The sequence below is a fragment of the Xylaria bambusicola genome, assembly GCF_022495145.1.
Source record: "Xylaria bambusicola strain CBS 139988 unplaced genomic scaffold F5B22scaffold_11, whole genome shotgun sequence".
Taxonomy (NCBI): Eukaryota; Fungi; Ascomycota; class Sordariomycetes; order Xylariales; family Xylariaceae; genus Xylaria; species Xylaria bambusicola.
In genome coordinates, this window is record NW_025953564.1 from 507,193 (window position 1) to 524,881 (window position 17,689).

Here is a 17,689-nt window from a genome sequence, read left to right on the forward strand (position 1 = left end):
TATGTGACCTACACGGAATCATGCGATACTAAATTGTGGTGTTTGGCATGCTCTTTCCTACATTGACGTATAGTGTTGTGCCTTCCTACCATTGCATTCCTTGACAGCAAGAGCACCCCATCACCTCAACTATAGTGGGCATCTACCACCCGAATCAGAATGGCAGCCATTTCTACAGGTATTTCCCACGACTTCTTGTTCTTGCTCCTTCACAACCTCGAGTCTGCCTCATAACCCACGTCGTGACAATACGCAGCTTGGCGAGCTCGTCGCAGCGGGACGTAGAAACACAAGGACACGCTTTTGAACTACGCCTCGTTTTTATCGTGTAAGATATCTCATTGTCATTGGATCAAGAAAATCTCTACGTCACTTACTATGGCTCTGCCGCAATCACTTCCTGATCCTTATACTCTCTTTTCATCTGTGGACCGCTCGTCTATCAGGCATTCTGCTCCGCCTGCACTCCCAGGTAGCGGGATTCGCGAGATTCTACGGCGTGAAAAGTCAGGGGGCTATCCACATAACTTCCAAGATTCTCAAAGGTCGGTTACACCAGATGAATATGGAAGTGGAAGTGAGGATGAAGATGCCAGAGACCGAGACATTGGGCATATAAAGACTGAAAACAAGCCCTCTGTGCGCGCCAACTCCAAACGTAGAAGGTCTGCTGCGCCAACCCCTGGTCCGGAAACAAGACAGCGGTCTTTGAGGTACGGTGGAAGTAATCCTTGCTCCATTCTATACCCCTAACTCGTCTGTTACATTGGTAGTTGCTGACTGTTACCAGCCGTACAGCCATCTCAACCCCCCTGTACTTGCCTGAAGATTCATCCGACAGAGACGTCTCAACGTGTAGCGAATCCTACTTTACACTGAGCAGAACATCGTCCAATCTTGAAAGTCCAAAAAGAGGTCGAACTACGAGACGAGATCCTACCCCATATCCCGAGAACGTCGGACGGGATAGGAGTCGTCTGCATCGTGTGAGAAGTAATATCTCTATTCAACGTCGCGTTTCACATGATGAGAGGGATCCAGAGAAAAAAGAATACTCGCCAAGACCATCCGGGACTGGCGGCAGTCTTGTCGATACTTCTTTACGTATAATAAAAGGAGCATTCCAATTGCATAGATGCCAACGACCAGACAAGTTCCGGTTCCCAAAACCTAGTAGCCAGCCAGAGACTGTTTGGCGCCCTGGTGATGGGTTCTCGGAAGATGAAGCCAGACCTCAATTTCCCGTTCATGTAATGAAGAAACTCAGACGCAAACGAACGCGTTCACTCCCTGCCCTCGGACAACTACCCTTAATATCTAAAAGTATCGATAAGGATAGCACTGAGAAAACAACTTCAAGTCGACCATGGAAATCTGTTAAGATGACGAAAGAGTCGTGGCCGACGAGGGATAACTTTATGGAGATTCCAGTCAACCGAAAAGCAATAACAGATATAATCGAAAGCTCCTCTATGATCGAGCCTACAGTGTTACAGAGTCCAAGAACTCGAGCTACTTCACGGCCGAAAATGAAACAGGTTGTACCGCTGAAGAGACGGGCCTCCTATTTTGAAAACTTTGGGAGGCACAAGGGGAAGTCTCAGAGTCGCCATCGCAGAAAGCCATCTCTTTCAATCACGAAAGTTCCGTATGATTATGGATCTCAAACGAGCAATGATATTGGCCTATACAAGCAGGCCGGAGAGGGAAGTGCAGAACAGGATGCATTGAACGAAGATGGTAATGATGTACAGGGCTCCCTGGAACTCGGTTATGACAATCCAAATATTCTAAACTCAGAGGATGTTGAGCAGTTGGATGGCTTAGAACACACGGACTTGGAGGATCCAGACGAGCACATACAGAGCACTGTACCAGATTCACAACCCGGCGAAGTCTACTTGGGCGGCTTTTACAGCGGCCAGACATTAATCAACACCTCCGATCTAGTAATCATGGCACATATGGCCATTGATTGAAGCATCGATGGCGAAGATTTGCATTGTGGCATGTACTCACTGCCCACACGTTCAACCAGCGCTGTGACTCGGAGATACCGATTCAAGACGCCTCATTACTTGCTATAATGACCCCTTAGCGGGAGCTAATATTCTCAACTCAGGATCTCTTGTTAACTTTAGCTCACATCATGCTATTCTTCGAGCATATTTCTATTGCGAGGTCGAATCGAGATTTGGCGGAAAGGAAATGATGTAGAAAAGGGGGCACATCGAAGTCTGTAGCTGCTCAGAATTTCATCAATGTCAGATAATCGATGCTAGCTACCACACTATTTTGGTAATTGAGTACCTACCTAGGTAGTTATATGATTTATAGTACTTTATTTCGATGCGTTTACATTCCCCAGTGTTATAGATTAGGTTTACTTGAAAAATGGGTATGATTAGATCTATTTCTACAATCAGATCTTTGAGTTTAGAAACGGCTCTGACCTCTGCTGCTGGCCTGGTCTTAGTTTTGACTGGGGACTGAAGAGGGCCAGAAGCTATTCTATTCCACTCAATTCAATAATAGAATCATTTAAGCCCCCCCCTGCTCGCCTTAAACGCCGGTGCTGCTGGTCACCTCTTTGTTTCCTTTGGGACAAAATATCTGTAGATCGATAGGTGTGTGACACACTTGGTATTGTCATAGTAGTGATGGCCCTTCTCTCCCTTTCTGCACGAGTCTCATCGCTAATGACTCACTGCGCGCCCTGGTTCCAGTCCCGAGATGAGACGGGTCCGGCTGCTAGTCTTGATCTGGCTTCTCCGTTTGTTCATTTACTCTTCATAAGTGATATGACTACTTCGCTTTGCCCTTTGGCAGGGCCTCGTTCTCACCGAGTTCTCTAATAAGAATCTTAGTGCGGCCCTCGCCGCTGTAGTCTTCCATGCCCGTCTCGAAGCCAGGACATACCGCGATAGCCAGGTAGCGGCCGTCAGCGGAGAATGCCAGCGCGGCGACGCTGTCAGGGAATTTCTGGTACACTTTCATGCGTCGCTTGGCTTCTGCGTCCCAGAGGGCGACGGTGGCGTCGCCGCCGCCGCTCGCGAAAGTGCCGTAGGCTGGGTGGAATGCTAGTGCGTTCACGGGGTAGACAACGTCGGTGGGGCCGGCGCCGCTGCCGTCGGGGGGTGGCTGGTTCTGGCGGTGGCACTTAAAGGCGTATTTTCGCGCCTGCGACTCGGCGGACGCGTCGAAGAATTCTACAGCCACACGACCTTCGATACTGCTCGTGGCATATCCTGCGTCTGATGGCATGGCGGCTACGGCGCGTGTGAGGAACTTGAGCGAGGATTCGCGCTGTTGCCACGGCGCGGGGGCGGTTTGCGATGATAGCCCTGATACTAGGGCTGAGAGATCGTAGATGTGGACTAGACGGGATGTCATGGCTACTATGAGCTTTGAGGGACTTGCTGCCATGGCGTGAGGTTTGCCGGGAAGGGATATTTCGAGCGGCGCTTGGGTTGTGTCGGTTGCGTTGTGTACGTGTAGCGTGCTGTCCCAGGAGGCGGAGACGACAAGGGCTTTCAACGTTATTGATTAGCTTTTTGTTCCACTTTGGCAATCTGAAAATGATAGAAGGCCGGCATTGCAGAGAGCCCAGTTGAACTGAGCGCAATGGACATATGTGCTTGTTGTATTTACTCACAATGCTCTCGACTGTAGACTACCCTCCTTACAGGCGCAGTGTGCTTGCTGAGTGTAGTTTGTTCACCAGTCGTCAGGTCGAGCTTCAATACTTGCCAGTCCATGCCGGCGCTGAAAGCTTCGTTGTCGTTGGCGCCAAAACAAACGTCGAGCACGGGCGCGCGGTGCTCGATGGCGCGGATCAGCGAACCGTGCTGGCCTTCTGTGGAGTCGGACGCTTGTGTGTCATAAAGGTAGACATTCTTATCCCAGGAAGAGACTAGGAGGCGCGAGGGAGACTCGGGTGCGAATACAAGTGAGGATATCGCATCGTTTGGCGGTTGCGCAAGCTCAAATTGCGCTGCTGCAGCGAATGTTAGTCTTCGATGACACGAACTTGCGGCGATGGAGAGCTCACCTGGCGCCATGTTTATTATACTCTGGTTTGAAGGTCACTGCGGTGGTTGGTACAGAATAGATCAATTATCTACAAGACACAGTAAGGAGAGGCTGAGGAAAGGAGTTCGGTTGTTCTGTCGCATAGAGTATAGAGTGAGATGCGCAGTTGATGATTGAATGAAGCTGGGAAATGGACCTTTGTTGCCCGGCTCAATCGATAAGAGGTAGGTACCAGTAAACTAAGAAAGCTGCTAGCAATGTACAGTGCCAAGAGCAGTTAAAGTGAGGCGTTGCGTACTGTATATATTCTGCTACAGCCCACCGCTTACAGTCCCCTGGCTGCGCCTACTTAGCTATGAGCTGGGCAGGCTGGGCTTCTGCATGGAGGGGTTGCGGGGCACTCACCTACCTATATTTATTTGTACTGTGCAACTCTATGGTCCTGTATCTACTACCACAGCCTTACGATCGTCACCACTTGCGCATCCGTTTCTTTCGCATGTTTGTCCGGAGACAGAACATACACTTGAACCTATCGAGACTGCACAGATTTTGACGCAATGCCATTCGCACAGCTGGTGCTTGGCAGCCCCGGCGCGGGCAAAAGCACATATTGCGACGGCAGTAAGTTGGTCTCGGCCACTGCTGTTTCTTTTCCTCCGTCATTCCACCCGATATGACAAAGTCCCTGTGCTCATTTGAAGCCACGCAGTGCACCAGTTCATGGGCGCCATAGGACGAGAATGCTCAGTAGTCAACCTTGACCCCGCCAACGACAAGACCAATTACCCATGTGCGCTTGATATTCGGAATCTTGTCACATTAGAGGAGATCATGGCCGATGATCAACTTGGCCCCAACGGCGGCATCCTCTATGCATTCGAGGAGCTGGAACATAATATGGAATGGCTCGAGAATGGTCTCAAGGAGCTCGGGGATTCATATATTCTTTTCGACTGCCCGGGCCAAGTCGAGCTATATACACACCATAACTCTCTCCGTAACATCTTCTTCAGGCTGCAAAAACTGGGCTACCGAGTAAGAATACCACGACGTCGCGTTATTTGGTTGATAGCTAACGTTCGGCACAGCTCGTGGTTGTTCATTTATCGGATAGCTTCTGCTTAACGCAACCCTCACTGTATATCTCGAACCTCCTCCTCACACTTCGCGCTATGCTCCAGATGGATCTTCCACACATCAACGTCCTCACTAAGATCGACAAAATCTCCTCATACGATCCTCTGCCATTCAATCTCGACTTCTACACCGAGGTCGATGACCTGTCATACATCCTCCCGGAACTTGAAGCAGAGGCTCCAGCGATGCGTAGCGACAAGTTCAGCCGGCTGAACCAAGCTGTGGCCAACCTTGTTGAGAGCTTCGGCCTCGTACGATTTGAGGTGCTTGCTGTTGAGAACAAAAAGAGCATGATGCAGCTCTTGCGGGTTGTCGATAGGGCTAGCGGGTATGTTTTTGGTGGCGCTGAAGGAGCCAACGACACGGTTTGGCAGATAGCTATGCGTAATGAATCGTCCATGATGGATGTGCAAGACATTCAGGAACGCTGGATCGATGCGAAAGACGACTACGATGCCGCAGAGCAAATGGAATGGGAGGAGCAGCAGAAAAAGACTGGGAATCTTGCTGGCGCGGATACGGGTACTACTACCCCTGACCTTATTCCGGACGACGATGACGAGTTCGATGGTATGCCCCCTCCTATGGGAGATAGTGGTGTTAAAGTCGTTCGAAGAAAACCATAATATCTCAGCCATCGCCCATCGCTAAGTCGCTGTCGTACTCTTCACCCTCTTCCCCCGAGGACAAGGAATCTTCGATTGGCGCTTTTGGCTTCGATCGGCTTGATGTGTTGAAGATATTGCTGAGAGAATCAGGCGCCTTCGTAGGTTGCTCTCCTTTTGCCTCGAATATGAGGTTTCGTGCGCGACGCATCGCTTCTTCCTCAGCTTGTCTTATGGTGCCGCTGACATGTACGACTCGATATACACATGGTTTGCCATTCTTAATGGGGATCGAGGTCATAAAACTCAGGGCTGTCCAAACGAATCGGTACGCGGCTCGTGCGATTCGTAGTATGAAGGTTGAGGTTGTTTGCGATAAGTACTTGACTATGGACATCTGTCAGTTCTAGTCAGGCTATGGAACGAAAGCTACTCACCCGAGAAACCACCGCCATCGAGTGCTCCCGAGCCATAGTCGCCAAATAAAGCGGCGACTTCGGCGCGTATTGCGCGAAGAAGGGCGACAGGTGTGAGCTCACTGCTGCTGGGCTGATTGAGCAAGACAACATCGGGCAAGTTAGGTTGAGTTCCTAGTTCGGTGGGATAGAGGATATTGACTAGCAGATAACGCTCCTTTATTCTGACCATAGTGTCAGTAAGCTGAAGGCGGGTGAAAGCTGAGGAGGTAGTAGATTAATGTTGTCGAAGCTGGTACAGCATTGAAGTTCAATAATTGATTGGGGAAGATCCGCCGACTTTACGCCTTTTTCCCCACGTAAATCAACCTACCAAGTAAAGCTTTATCTTATCAGCACAGTACAGTACAGTGTGAGGATACAGGTAGAAACCGTAATGTCTGCTCTGGCATGTCCCAAAAAATCCTATGATGTTGATCTTGCGTTTGTTTATTCATACACATCGTGACTCTCTTTCAACTTCACAGCAACTGACTCACTCGCAGTGATTTGTCCCCTGAGACTGAGCGTGAATGATAAAAATGACAACTAATAAATAGCAGCCTCCATAGAGAGACTGGAGTACTATGTAAGTCCAAATGATTTGAAAATTAGTAATGTACACTGGAGTATTATACAGAGGCAAGGAGTTAGCCCGCTCTTAACTACCTAGACATCAACCGTCGAAGACGACTTCGATGACCGAATCAATTGCTCCCTTGGGCTGCACGATACTCTGGATTCGGAAGCGCTTGTCGGCCTCGGCAAAGATATCCTCCCAGCCGCGCCTGCTTCGCTCCTTGCCGTTAAAGCCTAGTTTCATCATTATGTCCGCGCTCCTATGTTCGCATATGGTTAGAATTGATTAATTTTTCCTGGATTATAGCTAGGATGAGGGGATTGCCTACCTCTGCCTCTGATCGTTGATATGGTCGGTGGCGCCGAGTTCGGGAAGAACAACCTCGTTGATCCAGACCCGCGTGCCTGCTTTGAGCGCCGGCGCGAGGTTCTTCAGGATCTTCACCGCGTACTGGTCGCTCCAGTCGTGGAAGATATGTCGGAAGACGTAAGCGTCTGCCTCGTGCGACATGGTCTCCGTGAGGAAGTTGTACGGCGCGAAAGTGAGCCTGCCCTGGAGATCCTCCGGGATTTCGGCAATCTCGACTACCTCTGGCAGGTCGACGGATGTGGCCTTTGCAACGCCTGCGTAGCGCCGGAGAATCTGCTTACTCACGTCACCGCCTGCGCCGGCGATGTCGACGATGGTCTTCGGGCAGCGCGTGGTATCGTCCCACGGCACGCTGTCGAGGAAGTACGACGCTGCATACCCTGGCTGTCTCGTCCCCATGTCCATCGTGTTCCGGAAACGTGTGACGCGCGCCGTGTCTTCGGCGATCAAGTCGAAGAAACCCTTCGTCGGATCCGCGACGTCGTCGTTCGAAAGGCCTCTCTCAGCTCGTTCCAAGACCATGCGTGCCGAGTGGCCCGGCTCTCCGCTCCCAGGGTAGCGTCGCAGGCTCTCGACAAACTTCATTGCGCCGGCAGGGTTGTCCTCTGCGAGGAGGCTGAGTGCGTCAACCATACCCGGAGCTAAACCGAAGAGCGCTGAGATGTTGTTATGTTTCACTGAGGTGTCTGGCGTATCCTCGTCGAAGATGCGGTATGCGATCGCTGCCTGCAGTACGCGGCGGAGATCATCTAGTGGCATTCCGCAGCGAGCGGCCAGGTCCTCATATGTGATTGACGAGCCAGGCTGTACTGGGACATGAGAGCCTATCTTGAAATGGTACAAGCAGGAACAGATGACGATGATAGAAGGCTAGATGGTTTGATTAGCCGCGGGTTCTAATTAGCAATTGGGGAGTCTTGGTTTGCGCGAAGCCTACGAACCACTGGGAGGACCAAAGAACCCAAGTACAGAAACGGCCCCAAGAGACGGGCCTTGAGCTCATCCGCTGCCTCGATAGCTTCTGCCTTGGCCACCTCGAGGGATGCGTCGAGCTTTGGCGCAGCCGGGGGTAAGGTGAAATTGAGCGAGAAGTCGCTACCCGGTTGGCCTTTCGTTCCGTCCTCCAGGATTTTGGCATTCTTCTGGATGAGCTCTGCGAGCTCTGAAATCGATCTCTCAGGCGCCATGGTGTATGTTTAGTTTATGATATCTTGCGGGATAGCTAATGCTGCTTAAGGGAGTAGCTATGTTATTTGCCTTGAAAATGTAGGAAAATAGTCCGGGAAGTGAATACTGGTGCTTTTCAAACTTTTAATCGATGACATGATTTCACGATCTGCCTTTATATATGATCGATTACTTCTATTTTGATATATCTTTTTGTATGCGCTGCGTTCACTTCACGTTGCTAGTGACGGCCTCATAACTTTGATGCCGAAGTCTTGGTCGGGGGACCGAGATCCGGCTTATCCCCGACCCCGGGGCCAGAGCCGAGTTTTCGGGATGAGGTTTTTGGATCGGACAAAGCTTTGTGTGGCAAAGCTTCACAGTATGGGCTGCCTGATCAAAGATTTACCTCGTTATTTCCAAATATCAGTTGACTCATATTCTACAATTCAGTCAGATGAGACCCCTATAAACATGCCTCTATCTGGATACTATGTCGGGGTTTGTTTGTGTCCTCGGTGCACATGTACTTACATTGACATTTACACCACACGCTATGTACTGTTATTTTTAACTTCGCGTTCATTTCGAAGGACTATAATTGCATAACCACGCAACAGCTTATCAATTAGGCCAAGCCTTCCCATCTTTGTACAAGTTTCGATTATCACGGGGTTGAAAGATCAAGGCCTCGAGCCTCAGCTGATGACTAAGCTTGGCGGGGTGCGTGTCGGCCCCTCCAATTGTCTCCGCCCCGGGCAGCCTCCTTACATCCAATATAACCAGTCAGATTAAGGTGCTGTTACCAGCTACGTCATGTACCATTTCAGTCCAAACCCATGAGTTCTTTTGCACAACTGCCTGAGTCACACCATAGAACAAGACCATGGCTGAGGCACGCCTGAAGGTCGCCTTGCTCATCGTATCCACCACTGCGGCAAAAGACCCCTCGACCGATGCCTCAGAACTGGCATTGAGCGATGTCTTGGACAAAGAAGGAGGCGGAAAATGGGAGCTCGTCGATACCAAGATCGTGTCCGATGTGGTCACCCAGATTCAGCGTCAGATCATGCTGTGGGCTGATATCGCCGCTGAAAACATCAATCTCATCGTGACCACGGGTGGCACAGGCTTCGCAGTTGCAGACAACACGCCCGAGGTACATTTTCGCACCCCTTTCTCATCTAACTTTACTGACTCTGTGTGCTTATACTAATCACATGATAGGCTGTGTCGGCTCTGCTACACAAGCAAGCCCCTGGACTCGTTCACGGCATGCTAGCTACATCTCTCCAAGTCACACCTTGTGAGTTGTCAGGGTAGTCTGAAATTAAGATGAATGTATTGTTTCCTAACTGCTATAGTTGCCATGATGTCCCGTCCTGTTGCCGGCATAAGGAACAAGACCGTGATAGTAACGCTACCAGGTTCGCCGAAAGGCGCAAGGGAGAACTTGGAGGCGATTCTTAAAATGTTACCGCATGCATGCCAGCAGGCAGCTGGTATGGATTCGAGAGCACTCCACGCGGGAGGAGTGAAGAAGCTTGAAGCAGACGCCGGGATTGGTTCTAAATCAAAACAAACTCAATCGCATGCACACCATGATCACGGTCATCACCACGGGCACAGTCACAGTCACGGTCATGGACATGGACACGGTCACGGAGATCTGGTCAGACATACATCTCCGAATACTAATCCGATATCTAATGATCCAAGTCTCGGACCCAGTCGCCGAAGTCGCGAGTCGCCTTACCCAATGCTCTCGGTAGATGAAGCCCTACAGAAAATCAAGGAGTTTACGCCGCCGTCCGAAGTAATAACTTCCAAGGTAGACACGTCGCTGACGGGTCGGGTACTAGCTGAGAATGTTTCTGCACGAGAAAATGTGCCTGGATTTAGAGCTAGCATAGTAGATGGGTATGCCGTCGTGGTGCCGAAGGATGGCAAACTCGATGGAGTGTTTCCAGTTGTGTCCGTCTCCCACGCAGCTCCCGGCGAATCAAAAGTGAAGGAACTTAAAGAAGGAGAGATTGCAAGGATAACAACTGGCGCACCGTTGCCGCCTGGCGCTACTTCTGTCATCATGGTCGAGGATACAGTGCTGAAAACCATGACGGACGATGGCAAGGAAGAGAAAGAAGTCGAGATTCATGTCGAGGGCGTTCGGGAAGGAGAGAATATTAGGGAGATTGGTAGCGATATCAAAGCAGATGAAGTAGTACTAAGCAAGGGAGAGCTGATCTCTGCCGTCGGAGGTGAGATTGGCCTCATGGCCGCAGTCGGCGTCGCGGACGTCAAGACATATCGCAAGCCCCTGGTAGGCGTTTTGTCAACCGGTGATGAAATTGTCCAGCACGACCGACCAGGAGCTTTACGCCTCGGCGAAGTCCGCGACACGAATCGCATTACGCTGATGTGCGCGGCAAGAGAGCAAGGCTTCGAGGTTGTTGATCTCGGCATTGCCGCCGACACCCCGGGGACCCTTGAGGAAACCTTACGAGACGCGCTGCGTCGCGTTGACCTCGTCATCACCTCCGGCGGCGTCTCAATGGGCGAGTTGGACCTCCTAAAGCCCACAATCGAACGCTCGCTCGGCGGCACAATACACTTCGGCCGGGTGGCGATGAAACCCGGCAAGCCCACTACCTTTGCCACCATCCCCGTGAAGAGCAACTCTGGCGAACGCATCTCCAAGGTCATATTCTCCTTACCGGGAAACCCGGCCTCGGCCCTCGTCACATTCCACCTGTTCGTCCTGCCGTCGCTTCACCAGATGTCCGGGATTTCACCCGCCGGGCTGAGCAAGGTCCCCGTGTTCCTGGCGCACGACTTCGCGCTCGACAAGGCGCGGCCCGAGTACCATCGTGCGCTCGTCGTCGCTGATGGCAGCGGACGCTTGCTAGCGACGAGTACAGGCGGCCAGCGCAGTTCGAAGGTTGGTAGTCTGAGGGGCGCGAACAGTCTTTTGTGTCTGCCGAGCGGCAAGGAACCCTTGAAGAAGGGCGCGAAAGTCGATGCTTTACTGATGGGACATGTTAGAGTTAATGCATAGGGTGCAAATACTGGTGTCCAATTACTAGTGTATGTAATAGGTATATCTATTATACGTGACCTAGCTGTCTGAATGAATTTATCTATCCGATAACTACGACCTCAGTTTCAAGACTTTCTAGAGCTGTACCTTTGGAGTTCAGCCAGTTTAATGCCCAGTTGTTTACTTGTACTCTTTCCTATTTCATTGTATGTGAGATCGCGACGACTTTACGGGGCCACGGCTGAGGAGCACAATTGATCGGGGTCTACTAAAGGAGTGTTCCTGCTGCCAAGGAGGTGGTGTGTCGCACATAGTCGCCTGTGGCCATCAAGGTTGACAGGAAAAAGATGATGGAAGTTCACCTGTTACGCCGTGAGATTTGAATGAAGTAATCTGTTATTCCTGCCAAGGTTCACAGTTCCAGGAAGTCATAAATCTTCCAATTGAATAATTCAACGAACTCTCTAGGATCGATCAATGTTTTCGCCGATCATCAAGCCTGAGGTGCCAAGAAGTCAGTTGTCCGGCGCCTCTGTGCAGGATTGGTGCTGACGTGTCTCGCTTCGTTTGGGGCCCTCTTCATAAGCGGTGTATTCGATGGACCCCCCTCTCCATGGAATCGCCGATGTCGCGGCTGATCGAGGTCGTGGTAGAACCGGTGTGAAGACTGTGGTCATGGATCCCGTAATCGGTGTGCAATTTGAAGCATCGTGATTGGAGACACCTGTAGCCTGCCGTCTTGGTCAGTGGATTCAATTCTAGCCGGGAGATACTAGACTGTGATCTATCACTTTTCCTCCAACAGTGCTGCAATCACGCCGCTTCTTTGTCCGATTCGGACGGTTGATAGATATCTGCCTGCAGATATACTCATGTCGTGTAACTTTGGATGCGGCTTTTCATCCTCACCCAAACGCGGGGTTGTTGAGCTCTGGCGTGGGCATTGCTCTCGAAATCGACTATAAGTTCTCCCCTCTCCCCCCAGGCCCCCCTCTCCCTTTTTTTAACTATGGTCGCGCAGCGGCCATCTACGTTTATTTGTACGATATGGGATGTGGATCTCGGACGTGTGTGCTCCAAGGGACCGCGAGTCCCACCTACGAGGGATCAGATCAAGGTAGTATTGAGTGCTCTAGGTACCTAAGTTCTACCTGAGGAGCAATTCAGCGGTATGCTGAATATATATGCGATCTCCAGACCCTTATTGACCCGTTCCTTGACTCCACCAACGTCTGACAGTGGGAGATTATTGATAACACTCGCTTCGACGAAACTCTTCTTCCCTTGATAGACTTGGGGTTCTGAATCTTCGCGCTTTGTCGTCCTTTCGCGGCGGTATAGGTAGTGAAATTGGCAGTCGTCTTATGTCATGGAGGTATGTCCCAGAGTGAATAGAAGGCCAGTCACAGTCAAGTAGGTAGGTAGAAGGGATAGTATAGGCGTCAATATTCATTGAATCCTGAACCCTCCAACCCTCGAAGGGGGGCCAACACCCCTTTATATAGCCAGTAGGTCTAATACAGCCACCCCTAGGGTCTATGTGACTATCACCTGACAGAATACCCCCTCGCGGAGTGCCTTGCCCTCAAGGCACTACCAGAGTGAGGCTATTCCCAACCCATCAACAACACCACTACTCCAAAGCCCAACTAAAATAGCCCTTCAAAAGGTTTTTTTAGGGGGGCCCTTTTCTTTGTTTACTGAGTACAGCCAGTTTTGGTACGGTAGATAGGTGATAAGAATGAACTAATAAAGACCCAAAAGAATGGACGCGATTAAGAATGAAGGGAAAGGTAGTTTTCATTTTCATCGGAGTGTTTGGATTGCCATCTATAAGAATGGCAGACGAGTGGGCTTTGAAGATATTCAGAATTCAATAGTCTACTAAGGCTAGTAAGGTACTTAGCAATCTAATTCTTTCCTAGCCTTCCTAGCTAACTTCGGCTCTATAAACAACTGGACTGCCTGTCTTGGAATTGGTCTGTATAATCTCACTTTCAATGATTAAGTGTATGTTTATGAAAGCTTTGTGCTGAATATACAAAAAGCGATGTGCGCGTGTAACGATTGAGACAATTGGAATATGTTCTGTCATTACCTATATAACAAGATGGAAGCTAGTCGGCGTTGGGAAACCCAGCAAATAATTGACATATTCATTGTTTTACCCATTTCTTATTCTCATATTTAAATAGAGCCGGATCGTACTCCGGAAACTGGAAGAACCAGTCGGAGGCCCATCTAGTACGCTGTGCATTCCCATAGTTCGATTGGATATCCTGCCGATCTTTTTCAAGCGCGTTTGTAGCGGCCATGATGGCTCTGAGGAAACCCAAAGACACGACCGCGCTGTTAAAAGTGACGAGGCCCAAAACATCACGAATCAATCTCACAATGTCGAGTTGTGTGAATTTTGTTATTCGGGTGCCCTGGATGTGGTTGAGGAGGAAGTTTCGAAACCCGCCAACCTCATTCTTCCTCTTAATTTCGTTGGCAATGATAAACACCATCTCTGAATTTCCCACTGCAGCAGCTTCTTTGCTGGGAACGAGTTCGTGAACCCACCCTGCGTTCTCCTTTGTTCGCATGGGGCTACGGAGCGAAATCGGTATCGAAGCCTCCATGAGGAGTCCTGGTAGTAATATGGTTAGAAGAGGAGTAGTGTTCATTGTATGTATCCAAGTTCCGCTTAATACTGGCCGTCGCTACTTACCAATACAATACCAAACCCATCTATCAGACTTCTTGTCTTAATTAAGAGAAAAAAGTCAGTGAATTTCCATACAATTGGACGGGCCAAGTGTCGTGCTTCTTTAGAAGATGGGCCACCAAGAGCGGATGGATTCTACAATTCTAGAGTGGATTTCTAGTTTGTTCGACGAGAAAGACTTGGGATACTGACCAGTTATAGGCATATAACGTCGGAAATTGCCGAGTGAACTGTCGTCAACACGTTTTCGCAAGTCTTTTGCATAGCCCTGACACTTCAAGAAGTCTTTCTTACGGAAACTTTCAACAAACTGTCCGATGATTTTCCTTGCGGTCACGTCACGCCACTTCAAAGGAAACCCCTCTAGTTAGCTTGAAAATTATCTATTTTACCACATCCCGGTTGACATACTGGAGTTAAGTTCCACTAGAATAATAGGCGTTAGTATTCCCTCTTAAGTTCATGTTCTGTGTTCTGCGGTGTCACTTAGGCTTGCTGTTAAGGGATGACGATGTGAATATTGACATACTTCGGCCATAGTTTTCTCACTGTAGCACTTGGTGTTAGTGATGACCAATTCTAAGGTTTCTAATCTAGTTCAAATGTTATGGAAGCGCAGCCGGATATATAACCTGACTGTGGAGGAGCTAGCATCGCGGCTAGATATAATGCAGATATTTCACTAAATGGAGGGCAAAGAAGTCACTTACAACCACGACTTCCGGTAATTCTTCCACTGGTAGGTTTTTTCTTTAAGCTCCCGTAGCATATGTCCATCTTCAGGATATTTATATTTTAACGACCTCGGATCCTTGACTACGAGTCCATTTTTGCAGCATGGATTTCCCTGTCTCAGTTCGTATTGTACTTGGATGATTTGATTTCTGTGGAAGAAATTTTCGCTTTTTGAGGGAAATGCTGGATCTCGCCAAAAATACTTGCTCAGTAACTTAGACATCCAGACTGAAGGTATATGTTCCATCCTGCCAACATAGCCTTCTTGGGCGTAATTAGCGCCTGGGGAATTAACATCGCTGCTCCAATACCACGGCCATTCGTTCGCGACTACCGCCAAGGGTATAGAGTACTTATCGTTCCCAGTAGTTTCAGCTAAGCTATATTAGATATTTTCTATCACTTTCATGCTTGGAGACCTTGTAATTAGGCGTAGCGCTTGCCTGACAAGGTAATTACAGGCTTGATGAACTTACGATATCGGAATTGGCAACCCCCGAAAAATTTGTGTTCCATGCAGAACCCAGTTTCCCTAAACCCATAGCCGTTGATGAACTTGGAAATATTAGCTCATTCACCAAGAACCAATGTCGCCGTAGCTGAAAAGAATAATAATAAACATACGGGCTCCGCTGGGATACCAAACCGGCCACCGTTTCGCTTTTTATCTGTTAAAGTCCCGACATAGTTGTCATTATTGTGGCGCGTACGGTATATTGCGTGCATGAGTTCATGGATGATCTGGAAAGCTATCAGTTAATTTGAAAATGCTCTTAGTGGCCGAGGCTCCCGGGCTAACTCACTGTTATCGCCAAATTGACCTGCAGCGTGCACAGCTCTTCCAAAGCCAAGTCTGATTCGAGCATAGTTACAAACCATCCGATATGGACAACAAGTATTGAGCTGTATGGAAAATGCTTGTCGTCTATATTAGCATAATTTGTTTGTCCATCAACCCCTTTGTCTAAATGTCCGAAGCCCCAGATTATCGTGTTGAAAAGCTTTTCGAGTCTGTCCGCCCAATCTTGGCTACTATGTGTCGCGACTATGAAGAATAGCTGTGAATACTGTCCAGTTTAATCCATATATCCTTATTGATTTCACTCACTGTGATCCCATTGGCAAGACGGCTCTCCTCGAGTTTGAGACAACAACACTTCCTGTGCATGGCTGAGGAGAACCATACCGTCTGGTAAAGGCGGAGGGCCGAAGCAGTCGACGCTGTAGGTTGCTGGAATTAGTGCTACTGGTTTAGGTATTTTCGGAATCGGTTCAAGGAGCTCCGTGGGGTCTCAGGATAATACAATCTTCGCCTGCACTACGACTACAAGTGGAAAAGGAAAGAAACGAATAAAGAAATAAGAGAGAGAGAGAGAGAGAAGGAATGACATACTGTTGGTCCCAATAGTCTATTCGCCCATAAAGCATCGTTTGAAGCTAGCACGGATAAGTCTATGCGGGTTGTTTTGGAGAAAACTCAGTATGAGCTTTTAATTATCATGTCACTTACTGCAGCAAGCTTAGCATTTCACTTATTGTACTAAGGTGATGATTATTTACATACCACCATCGTGTTTGTCTTGAATAAGTGCTTTAAGCATTCGATCTGCCAACTCGATACTGAGGCTCAAGTGCTTCCATATATCTGGGTCGTCTACAGTCCAGTTTCTTCCCGGCAATTCTTCAAAGTCGGGATCGATGTGAAGCCAGTCGAACCATCTCTCTTTACGAAAAAAAGAGAACCATTTCGCCTCATCGACCTTGATCCTGTCGCGCTCATATATCTGAAAAGCTTTCTGTTCATTTCGCACCTGGTTCTGTGGAAAGTTTGAGCTTAATGCAGTCGGACCAGGAGATGGTGGTATTAGAGTTGGAAAATGCTGTCCAGTCGTAGACGCATCTCCAGGCCTGTGGCCCCCAGATATGAAACCAACCTCCGGGGAGAATCGAAGATATCGGCGCAGCACTGCAGCTTGCCATGTCTGAAGATTGTAAAGCCGACCTTGTTGTACTTGCTCGCAAGCTAGACAATTATCGATCTCCTTATAGCTTTTTGGTACCTGGTTGTCGGCGGGCAGCGCGTCGGGATCGTAGTACTTAGGATCGTTTACCCGTGGATACTTGGGCGCAAGTATCGAATGGTTTATGTGTCCTGATACATACGAGATATCTGCATTGGGAAATCGCTCTGCCCAAGGTGACAAGGGCGCATCTTTTGAGTACCTGAACAACCCGTCGTCCATGATGTCGCAGACGCATCTAGTGACTAAGCGTGAGGTGAAGGACAGCTTCACCCCACAGCATGAGAGCCGTACGTTAGGGAGATCTAATAATGGATAAGAGTGTCCGGAATCGTAAGATTAGAACAAAGGGAGATCCCGGGCCCAGACAAGGCGCTGTCCCCTCAGCTTATCAGCCATGGTTTGCTGTCTCTTCGTTTCTCTTAAGCGGTATGTCTAATCTTATCGTGCTCTGGGGGGGCTTTGGCAGCCAATGGCACCATCAGTGCAAGCATGTGAGACCTTAGATATTGGCAAGATGGTGGGTTTACGGGCGTTGCCAACTATCTAAGGGTGATGTTGTTGATTTGCGCGGCATACATTAGACCTCAGTAAGTACCTAGGTAGGTACCTACCTAACCTTGGAAGGCTGATGGCGAAAGATTACAGTGGTCAATTCGCTATAGTACAGCGGGCAGAGCTACCACTGGCATCTAGCACCTACATACTTAGATATAAGGTCTTTTTTTAAGCAATGCTTTTTTTTCGGTTTCTTTTCGTTTTTTCCTTTGTCGTGAGCGATGCTTTCATTCATTAACAACAGTGACCAAGCATAGGTACCCATGGTTCGTAAAATAGA

At 49.1% G+C, this 17,689-nt stretch overlaps 7 protein-coding genes across 7 annotated transcripts; 3 read left to right on the top strand and 4 right to left on the bottom strand.

Moving 5' to 3' along the window:
- Positions 1-378: 378 nt before the first annotated feature.
- F5B22DRAFT_653774 (uncharacterized protein) lies at positions 379-1,979 on the top strand (the record flags this gene model as incomplete). The annotated part of the gene is made up of 2 exons (XM_047979746.1): positions 379-713; positions 791-1,979. The coding sequence occupies 2 exons, from the start codon at positions 379-381 to the stop codon at positions 1,977-1,979; spliced, it is 1,524 nt and encodes a 507-aa protein (XP_047832845.1).
- A 305-nt stretch (positions 1,980-2,284) lies between these two features.
- On the bottom strand, positions 2,285-4,246 carry F5B22DRAFT_598558 (WD40-repeat-containing domain protein). The gene is made up of 3 exons (XM_047974376.1): positions 4,052-4,246; positions 3,656-3,997; positions 2,285-3,530 (listed from the first exon to the last, which is right to left on the bottom strand). Exons 1-3 carry the CDS (start codon positions 4,059-4,061, stop codon positions 2,806-2,808), a joined length of 1,077 nt encoding a protein of 358 aa, XP_047832846.1. The 5' UTR covers positions 4,062-4,246; the 3' UTR covers positions 2,285-2,805.
- Positions 4,247-4,592: 346 nt separating this feature from the next.
- Positions 4,593-5,798, top strand: F5B22DRAFT_635059 (uncharacterized protein; the record flags this gene model as incomplete). Its single annotated transcript, XM_047977087.1, has 3 exons — positions 4,593-4,656; positions 4,745-5,070; positions 5,124-5,798. 3 exons carry the CDS (start codon positions 4,593-4,595, stop codon positions 5,796-5,798), a joined length of 1,065 nt encoding a protein of 354 aa, XP_047832847.1.
- Positions 5,799-5,877: 79 nt separating this feature from the next.
- Positions 5,878-6,661, bottom strand: F5B22DRAFT_54221 (uncharacterized protein). Its single transcript, XM_047972857.1, has 3 exons — positions 6,215-6,661; positions 6,041-6,159; positions 5,878-5,938 (listed from the first exon to the last, which is right to left on the bottom strand). The coding sequence occupies exons 1-2, from the start codon at positions 6,423-6,425 to the stop codon at positions 6,059-6,061; spliced, it is 312 nt and encodes a 103-aa protein (XP_047832848.1). The 5' UTR covers positions 6,426-6,661; the 3' UTR covers positions 5,878-5,938; positions 6,041-6,058.
- Position 6,662: 1 nt separating this feature from the next.
- On the bottom strand, positions 6,663-8,528 carry F5B22DRAFT_54272 (S-adenosyl-L-methionine-dependent methyltransferase). The gene is made up of 3 exons (XM_047972862.1): positions 8,123-8,528; positions 7,141-8,051; positions 6,663-7,071 (listed from the first exon to the last, which is right to left on the bottom strand). The coding sequence occupies exons 1-3, from the start codon at positions 8,366-8,368 to the stop codon at positions 6,909-6,911; spliced, it is 1,320 nt and encodes a 439-aa protein (XP_047832849.1). The 5' UTR covers positions 8,369-8,528; the 3' UTR covers positions 6,663-6,908.
- A 706-nt stretch (positions 8,529-9,234) lies between these two features.
- Positions 9,235-11,403, top strand: F5B22DRAFT_635061 (molybdenum cofactor synthesis domain-containing protein; the record flags this gene model as incomplete). Its single annotated transcript, XM_047977088.1, has 3 exons — positions 9,235-9,507; positions 9,576-9,654; positions 9,713-11,403. 3 exons carry the CDS (start codon positions 9,235-9,237, stop codon positions 11,401-11,403), a joined length of 2,043 nt encoding a protein of 680 aa, XP_047832850.1.
- A 2,067-nt stretch (positions 11,404-13,470) lies between these two features.
- F5B22DRAFT_598569 (uncharacterized protein) lies at positions 13,471-17,437 on the bottom strand. The gene is made up of 12 exons (XM_047974377.1): positions 16,396-17,437; positions 16,224-16,267; positions 15,939-16,051; positions 15,634-15,875; positions 15,455-15,571; positions 15,307-15,385; positions 14,806-15,205; positions 14,625-14,643; positions 14,507-14,521; positions 14,288-14,441; positions 14,099-14,134; positions 13,471-14,017 (listed from the first exon to the last, which is right to left on the bottom strand). Exons 1-12 carry the CDS (start codon positions 17,071-17,073, stop codon positions 13,542-13,544), a joined length of 2,373 nt encoding a protein of 790 aa, XP_047832851.1. The 5' UTR covers positions 17,074-17,437; the 3' UTR covers positions 13,471-13,541.
- Positions 17,438-17,689: the final 252 nt, after the last annotated feature.

Coding starts and splice junctions, on each gene's coding strand:
- F5B22DRAFT_598558 (XM_047974376.1), bottom strand. Junction 3,531..3,655: donor AGTCTACAGTCGAGAGCATT/GTGAGTAAATAC, acceptor TAACGTTGAAAG/CCCTTGTCGTCTCCGCCTCC.
- F5B22DRAFT_54221 (XM_047972857.1), bottom strand. CDS start 6,425: ATGGTCAGAATAAAGGAGCGTTATCTGCTAGTCAATATCCTCTATCCC. Junction 6,160..6,214: donor CGATGGCGGTGGTTTCTCGG/GTGAGTAGCTTT, acceptor TCCATAGTCAAG/TACTTATCGCAAACAACCTC.
- F5B22DRAFT_54272 (XM_047972862.1), bottom strand. CDS start 8,368: ATGGCGCCTGAGAGATCGATTTCAGAGCTCGCAGAGCTCATCCAGAAG. Junction 8,052..8,122: donor GTTCTTTGGTCCTCCCAGTG/GTTCGTAGGCTT, acceptor CAAACCATCTAG/CCTTCTATCATCGTCATCTG. Junction 7,072..7,140: donor ATCAACGATCAGAGGCAGAG/GTAGGCAATCCC, acceptor ATGCGAACATAG/GAGCGCGGACATAATGATGA.
- F5B22DRAFT_598569 (XM_047974377.1), bottom strand. CDS start 17,073: ATGGACGACGGGTTGTTCAGGTACTCAAAAGATGCGCCCTTGTCACCT. Junction 16,268..16,395: donor TTCAAGACAAACACGATGGT/GGTATGTAAATA, acceptor TATCCGTGCTAG/CTTCAAACGATGCTTTATGG. Junction 15,572..15,633: donor AGGTCAATTTGGCGATAACA/GTGAGTTAGCCC, acceptor ATAGCTTTCCAG/ATCATCCATGAACTCATGCA.